We start from the raw sequence: 8852 nt of genomic DNA on the forward strand, positions 1-8852 counted from the left end.
TGCTACCCTGTTAAACATTATAAGCGGATAAAATGGTTCCAAAAAATTTATATAATCAGATATATTTAATTTAGAATATAATAAATATATGGGTTATATATATTTTTATATATTGTATAAAATGTATAGTTAACTTTAAATTTTTAAACTGAAATGAGAAAAATGCATAAATAAAATCATATAAAAAACAAATTTTATAAACATATATATATATATATTTGTGAAATATAAAGGTATAGTCGTACCATTTGATTTAACACGCAATTTTAAATATTTTATAATCTACAATTAATTGCTTATATCAGTTTGCACATATAGTAATTCTATGAAATAATATTTTTTGTTAAGTTGCATTTATATATATTTTATATATTATTAATTTAATATACATAGATAGGTGTATGTTTTAAACAACTTCAATATATTTAAAAAAATTCTTTTTATAAATAATTAATTTGTAATAAATTGGTAGCTTACCAAAGCAAACACAGTTAGCTGAAGGTTCGATATAGTTGCTCTTATCATCTTTACTACTATAGATATCTATCTGGAAGAGTCGCTTGTTGAAGTTGGCTCTTAAGCGTTTGCAAGTTCTCTTTCAATAAGTCGATTTGCTATATACATGTATGTATATTATATATTTTATGTTTTTTTTAATTATATATTTTAAAGGAAATATATGTAGATTATTTAAAATGACTTCATAATATATTATTCAATTTTAAGTGGTAAAAAATGTAGCAATTGAGAATATTTTTTTTTTAAGAAACACATCACTAAAAATATTTTGTAAGCATTCAAAACATCAGCACTGCATTATATATACTGATTAAATTTATATTTTTATTATCAAGTTCCAAAAACGCTCTAAGGGATGGTCCTTAACGCAGATATTCGAATTTATTATGTTATTTCTCTGTCTACATTAAAAAAACTAGAGTAACCAAATTATTAATTCAGATTTATTTTTTCTATTAACCCAATGTGACTTATAATAACCTATATAATATATATTATTTCTTTACTATCTTTATTTTTCTTGCGTTTAGTTATAAATTTTATAACACTTAGGTCTTTAAACACTATTTATATGGCAATAAATTTATCAAAATTATCCCAAGCCTGTAGAAAAATCTTTAAAATTTTTATATATTGTATATAAATACATAATTTGGAAAATAAAAAAAAAATATAACTAATATTATCCTTGAAGACTTTGTAATTATGATGTCCTATATATTATGGAAATATTTAGATAAAATAACAATTTAATATAGATAATTAAAAGCTGACTCTAATAAAAAATCCGATTAAAGTAGTACTATTTAAAATATATGATATTTATATGTACTTTAATAAATTTTTACTTATTAAACTTTAATAAATTACTACTAAATCTTGTACATTAAAACGAAAAACTATATTTTTACTAGTGCATTGGTATTTTGCTAGGTGATTTTCGTAAAACTAAAATCAATCTATTCACTACTTTTGTTGAAGAATAGAATCTATTCTATTTACACCAACTACCGCTAGTGTAAATAGAGCCAATGAATTATGGCCCAAGAAGAATGAGAATGAGACCACAAAATGTTAATTTTTGTGGCCCTTACATAAGATTCCCCATGAAATTTCCCATTACGCAAGTTCAATCAGCTCAGCTATTGTTAATGCCATTGAGGCAACTTTGATTTCTTGTACGTCCCTTGTATGTTTCACACGTAACCCTTAAAGTCCGTTTCCTATAGGATTGTATTCTGCGCGAGACTTAAGGAGAATATGAGCATGAGTAATGTTTTAAAAGAAAGTGATATATGTTTTCACACAATTTTGTATTCTGTACAAGTTTTGGATAAAAATGATATACCGAATCGAATTGTTGTCAGCCAATGTAGTGGTACATGTAGACACTGAAATATTGTTCCCACATATACAAATCTATATTTTGCCTTGGTAATTGCACATATAGAGTATTCTTCTTCTTAATCTTCGCTTAATACTCCAAATAGTGTTGTCAAATTATGGACCATCCCCTCTTCCTTAAACTCATGTTATGTGTTTATATATATATTAAATTGTATATAAGCATATTTTTAAATTACCATCATTTAAAAAGAAAATATAGTAATTAATTATTAGATCTAATAAATACGTAAAAATGTACTTGTAGAAATGTATCGTTATATTACATATATAAATTATTATTATTTTTTAATTAAAGCTAATATTTACTCAGTATATAAATGAAATATTTAGGGAAGTTTAGTTTTGTTAAACATCTATGAATAAAACGGCCGTTTTATTAAAATACTTAAAATATTATATATAATTATTTATGTATATACATACAATGATTTAAAAAAAATTATTTTGTAATCAATATGAAAACGTTATGTTTAACTCTTTGTGTTAGTAGGCTGTAGGCTGTAGACTTATTTTAAAAAGTTTTAAAAAATTTTCATAAATTGTTGCAGTTAATGAGAGTTTATACTCGTTTTTTCAGCTTTTTTTGTTCATTATTGTACACACTTGGGCTTACAGACTATGTAAATAACGCACGCGCCAACATTGATAGAGAGACAATTGAACTTCTGCAAAGAATGGTTTATGGTGGAATATGTTTTATGCTAAAATATATTGTAAAATAAAAAAGTTATTTAAATAATAATTAACTAACAAAAAGTAAATGTATTAGATTTAGAGAAGAATTAACTCAGATAAGTATCGTTCAAAACATATAAATAAAATCAAAAATTTAAGGAATTAAGCAATAGTCATTAGTTTCGCATATTTTTTTTTTTTTTTTTAAATCAATATAGTGAGTAAAAAAACATATTTTAAATATAAATATTTATATATATATATATAAGCATAATTTCTCAAAAAGCATTTAATTTTTTATACTTAAAAAAAGTTATATAAAAGACATTCATTCAATTTGTAAAGAAACAACAACAACTTACCCAAATTGGTAACATTAATTATAATAAAAATATGTTTAGCTTGTACATCGAACGAAGTAACAAACGTGTTCATCATCATCAGCAAATGGCTTAGTTTTTATCAGATCTGTTTGGTTTTTGTTGATTTGGACTTGGGCCTCCAGGCATGCCAGCTGGTGGTTGTGCTGCACCTGGATAACTTCCTGGAGCAGCATAACCACCATAAGGGGCCTGCTGTCCATAGCCGGGTGCACCCTGTTGTCCAGCTGCAGCTGCTGCGGCATAATATTGTGAATATTGCGCATAATGGCTTGGTGTCATACCTTGTGGATAGCCTGGTTGTGGTTGACCGCCACTTGCACTACCACCAGCCACATGTTGGGGAGTACTGCTAGGATTATTTGCAACAGCATTAGGATTGGCCGCTCCAGGCGCTGCACTACTTTGTCCTGTTTGATTCTGCTGTAATTAATAATTTACTTATATAATCAAAATATTTCATTTAATCTCAATTATATTATTAATAAACAATAACCATACACTTTAAACAACAATTAGTAATGTTAACTTTTCATTTCAGTTAGTTTTTAGCCCTGTAGTCATTTCTTTTAAAAAATCTGAACCATTTCAATATATACTGAGATGAAGGGTATTAAAGAAAACTCTACTCAAAATTAAGTCAAAAATTCAAATAGCTTAAGTTATATATTATTAATTTTATAATTATTCTATTATTTGATATTTAATATTCTTTTTACTTAAATAGATTCAAGTTTGCAAAAAAACCAAATTTTCTCAACAATACTTTTTTTTTTGTAAGACAATACCTTATATTTTGTTATAACCCTTCATTTATTCATTTATCGAGATTGGTATCAATTATAACAATTTTTGTGAAAAAATTCTCTTATTACACACCATATTTCTTTAATCGAAAGAAAACGAGTTGACTCACTCTTCTATAATTGAGAAGAAAAAAACCCAGTTGCTTCGCTTTTCAGTAATCGTACTTAAAAGTAATCGTACTTTTTCTATTTTTTCCAACAATGATAATATATTAATTAATACATATAAATACTAATAAACATATTTGTGACAAAAAAAAAAAACGCTAAGAAGGTCAGTTAAGTTTTGACCCAAAATATGCTTGAAATTTTTATTCGCTTAAGCCCTAATTTTATATTATTTAAAGATTTTCAAACCTAACCTTTATTTGTTTTTCAATCGCTTCCGCTTCCTCAACTTTTCCAATGCTTCTATAATACTCTGCCCATTGGGCACTGTAATCTTGCGCTTGTCCAGCTGCAGGTTGCGCTGCACTTGCTGCTTGGACTTGAGGTGCCTGTTGCTGAGGTTGGGGTTGTTGCATACTGGCAGCCATTGGATTTACTGCACCTTTAATTATTTTAGTAGAAACAATATTTTTATATAAAACAATAAAAAATGAAAAATTATTGCTCACCTGTAGCTTGTTTTGCCTTTAACTGCTGTTCAACCATTTCTGCTTCTCGATGCATACCCATTGATCTGATTTTTACAATTTAGAGCAAATTTAAATATATAATTTCAGATAACAGATATATATATATAACAGCTATTCAAAACTTACTTATAATATTCTATCCACTGTGCGGAATAGTCTGCTTGACCAGCGGCTGCTGTTTGAGCCATTGCTCCTGCTGCCATTTGCTGTGCTGGATCCCAATTTTGCTGAGCATAACCACCCCACTGTTGTTGATAAGCTGCATTTGGATCACTTTGCATTGCTGCCGGGTACGCTGCATGTTGATTATAAGGATTAGTTGGTGCATTCCCGCTAATTGGTTTACGTGAAATTATCGGTAATTCCATATTAATTTTTTCTGCAATTAATTGACGCGCTGTTTCCACCTGTTCTGAAGTGCCTTTGCACTTAAAAAGTTTTTCAGCTGGTGGATTGACAGCATTGCGATCCATTTCGCAATATGCACCAGATTGTTGATTAATTAATTTAATTGTTTCCCCTCCGCGCCCAATTACAATCTAAGATATTGTTATTTTTAATATTGATAAACATTTTTTTAAAAAATCATATATCTTACGCCACATTTTGCCGCAGGAACCATGAAGGTAATTTCTTCTCTGGCTGGTTGTTGTGCATGATTTACGCCATATCCATAACCATAATTGGAATTTCCATTATCAGCGGTACCATTGCTATTACCGTTTGCACTCCTAGGATTTTGATTACGCTGCTATAAAAATTGGAAATATTATCTGTAATTCAATAATACATAAAATATTTTATACACACCATAACGTTGTCAATTAATCCCTCAATCATACGTTTTGCATCATCAACTTGTTGACGCGTGCCATTAATTACACAACGTCTATCACCAGGCTCATCATTTTTACCTTGTATAAATTGTAACTTGCATCCACATTCGGTTTGAATTTTACGGATCATGTCGCCACCCTTGCCAATAACAACCCCTACAGCAATTTTTGGAACGAAGACTTCACATTGTTCACCGCCTTGTCCAAAACTGTAAGTACCACCAGTACCTCCTGACATACCAGGAGTTTTTGTAGCTTGTGCTTGGGCATCTTTTTGGGCAATCAACTCAAGCACAAGCTGTTTTGCATGTTCAATTTTTTGAGGATCTCCAGAAATTCGTAAAGGTTTCTACATATAAATATAATATAATACAAATGTATTATTATAAATCGCAATTTATGTGTGAGACATTAAAACGAATACTTACTATAATTTCTTGATTAGGTCCATCTTGAATTATAACCATTTTTGCGCCAGTTTTCTCTTGTAACTGCTTAATTGTATCACCGCCCTTTCCAATAACTAAGCCAACTTTCCCACCTGGTATCATAATTTCTTGATAAGGAGGATAACCAGTTGGTCCAGGCGGCGGCATATTCATTGTCAAAACAACTTCAACGTTACCGCCTCCATTCCGATTAGCTAGCTGTTGTATCAATTCCCGGCCCTTAGTTACGGTTTCACGAGAACCCCTCAAGGTAACGATTTGATCTGAAATTAAATATATTGAAGTTATTTCATAAAAATACTATTGTTTACTTACGACTAAATATATTAGTAAAGATAGACATGTTTTCACAGTCTTCACATTAAAATTTTAAATTATGATTTAAACTTATATAAATAAAAATCTCTGCTAATTTGATGGAACTTAGATAATAAAAAGTCAAATAGTATGTTGAATTTTTTGTTACAGACTACTATTCTAAAACACTTACCACTTTCTTGAGATAATTGCACCTTACAACCAGACTCAACTTGAACGTGTGTTATTGTGTCATTGCATCCACGACCCACAAACTGATTAGCTATACTATCCGGAATGCGTATTTGTTCTTCACATGTTGTGCCAGCAGTTGCAGCTAAACGTGCTGCTACAGCTGCGGCTTGGGCAATAGCTTGTGACATATTTGCAGGTCCACCAGAGGAAGCGCCTCCACCACCTCCGCCTACACTGCCACCACCAGAACTCATATTAGAATTACTATTACCATAATCGCTACCAGGGCTTGTAAACCGTTTTGGTTCTGGGCCAGAATCATTGTCATCAAGTGATCTCTTGAAACCTCCTCCGCTGGGTCCTGTCGGTTGATTTGGTTGAATTTTAGCTGCTATCTGTCCACGGTACGGGAAATATTTGCTTTCGAACGTCTTTATATTTAGAATTTATATCTGATTCTTTTACCTGTTTGGCACGCTGTAAAGCAGCCGCAAATGCTTGCGATTGATTAAGCGTCTGTCCCTGCGATCCAAAATCACTCATTTTTATATTTTATTTGTGAATATAAAAAATTTTTGAGGCTATGCACAATTATCGATTTTTTCTTTTTTGTCAATATAGATTATTATTATATCACAAAAACTGTGTTATATGAAGAGAACAGTTTCTTTTTCGATTGTTTTAATTATTAAGTCTATGATTTAAAATAATGATGTATAAAAACCGTCCACAAAAAATAGTTAACACCTCTTCAAAACTACTAATTTTTAGTACACGGCAGCCGACACCAAACGCGAAAGGAATTTACAAATGGCGGTCGCCAGTTTGTCAGTACAAATACACCAGCGCCAAGTTAGCAACGTTGCTGGAAAATGCAGGGCTGTATTTTTAAAAAATTTTTAAAAAATGATATTTTCGTTAATATATGGAATTAAACTAAAACAAAAGGCATTATTCTTATAGAGTTTTGAAAGATCTTTCGATTGGCATTTACCAATTTGAGATACGATGCGTATTTTTCAAATTATAGGGAAAATAAAAATTGACCAAAATCGACTTTTTTTGAAAAAATTTATTTTTAGAAAAATCTAGAACAGGTACAATGTTGCACGGAAATACATCTAATAGAGAATTAATCAGGCTATCAACAGCAAAAAAAATCATAAAAATCGAGTAGACCAATTTTGAGAAATTTGATGTCAAAGTCAAATTTCCAAACTCGTCAAATTTCAAGCTTTTTAAAAAATGTAAAACGCAAAAGTATAAAAAAAACTTTCACAAAACCGGATAAATAAGAATCATTTCAATATCTCAACTAAAACATCAAAATATTATTAAAATAAGTATAAATTTTGCACATGTTCCGATATAAGTGCATTTTATTTAAATTTCGAAGGAGGTACAACCTGCACGCTTAAAGTTCCTAAAACTAAATTGATCACTCTTTCAAACAAAACTAATTTCACAAAAATCGAGTAGAACGTTTTTTAATTATATATGTTTAAAAAAGTAGATTTTTTACGAAAAAAATGTATGTTAACTAACACCATTCTAATAACATATTAAGGTGAAAACCTGTACAAGGCCAAAAATTCACCACCACTGTAAAGTTTATTAAAGAACTCTGTTAAAAGTATTTATAGGTGGTTGTATTCTGTGGTAAGGGGATGATTATAAAATTTAATTTATATAATAATAATATTTCAAATTCAATATTTAAATTAAATTCAAATATATATTGCATATAAAAAAGAAAGATTTTCGTCTGTAAACTGCTAACATATACCGCCATAACGAACATTTTTCAATATATATTAGAAACAAAAATAAAAAGTAGTACAATGTTGCACGGTATTTTTTTAAATTGTTTATATTTTTCTAATATGAATTGATGTAAGAATTATCAAAATCGAGTAGCAAACAATAAAGATATTAACAAAAACAACTTTTGCAGCATATTCACAAATGCATTGAACTCTGTTACAGGCATTTGTTGTTGGTTATATTCTGTGTTAGGGGACACTATCAAAATTTAAATAATTATAAATTTTACGGAATGGTACACTGTTGCACGGTATTTTTTTAAAAAATAGACATATTCTAGAATATTTTGGTATATACATCTTTAAAAATGAGTAGACAGATTTTCTAAAATTTTCAAAAATATATTGCATGTAAGAAACAAAGATTTTCGTCTGTAAACTGCTAACATATACCGCCATATCGAACATTTTTCACTATATATTAAAAAAAAAAAATAAAAAGTAGTACAATGTTGCACGGTATTTTTTTAAATTGTTTATATTTTTCTAATATGAATTGATGTAAGAATTATCAAAATCGAGTAGCAAACAATAAAGATATTAACAAAAACAACTTTTGCAGCATATTCACAAATGCATTGAACTCTGTTACAGGCATTTGTTGTTGGTTATATTCTGTGTTAGGGGACACTATCAAAATTTAAATAATTATAAATTTTACGGAAGGGTACACTGTTGCACGGTATTTTTTTAAAAAATAGACATATTCTAGAATATTTTGGTATATAAATCTTTAAAAATGAGTAGACAGATTTTCTAAAATTTTCAAAAATATATTGCATATAAGAAACAAAGATTTTCGTCTGTAAACTGCTAACATATACCGC

The 8852-nt window shown here is 29.1% G+C and overlaps 1 protein-coding gene across 6 annotated transcripts; it reads right to left on the reverse strand.

Moving 5' to 3' along the window:
• Window positions 1-2512: 2512 nt before the first annotated feature.
• On the reverse strand, window positions 2513-7029 carry LOC119678731 (far upstream element-binding protein 3-like). 6 transcript variants are annotated; one of them, XM_038090736.1, is made up of 11 exons: window positions 6668-6745; window positions 6201-6597; window positions 5690-5973; window positions 5236-5610; window positions 5024-5176; window positions 4552-4964; window positions 4405-4469; window positions 4150-4337; window positions 3266-3404; window positions 2964-3214; window positions 2513-2627 (listed from the first exon to the last, which is right to left on the reverse strand). In XM_038090736.1, exons 1-10 carry the CDS (start codon window positions 6743-6745, stop codon window positions 3054-3056), a joined length of 2253 nt encoding a protein of 750 aa, XP_037946664.1. In that variant the 3' UTR covers window positions 2513-2627; window positions 2964-3053. The 6 variants fall into 6 exon arrangements, with proteins under 6 accessions (XP_037946664.1, XP_037946663.1, XP_037946661.1 ...); XM_038090735.1 differs by having other exon boundaries at window positions 2964-3404; window positions 5024-5173; window positions 6668-7029; XM_038090733.1 differs by having other exon boundaries at window positions 2964-3404; window positions 6668-7029.
• Between the last annotated feature and the right edge of the window lie 1823 nt (window positions 7030-8852).

Source organism: Teleopsis dalmanni, chromosome 2 (genome assembly GCF_002237135.1).
Source record: "Teleopsis dalmanni isolate 2A chromosome 2, ASM223713v2, whole genome shotgun sequence".
NCBI lineage: Eukaryota > Metazoa > Arthropoda > Insecta > Diptera > Diopsidae > Teleopsis > Teleopsis dalmanni.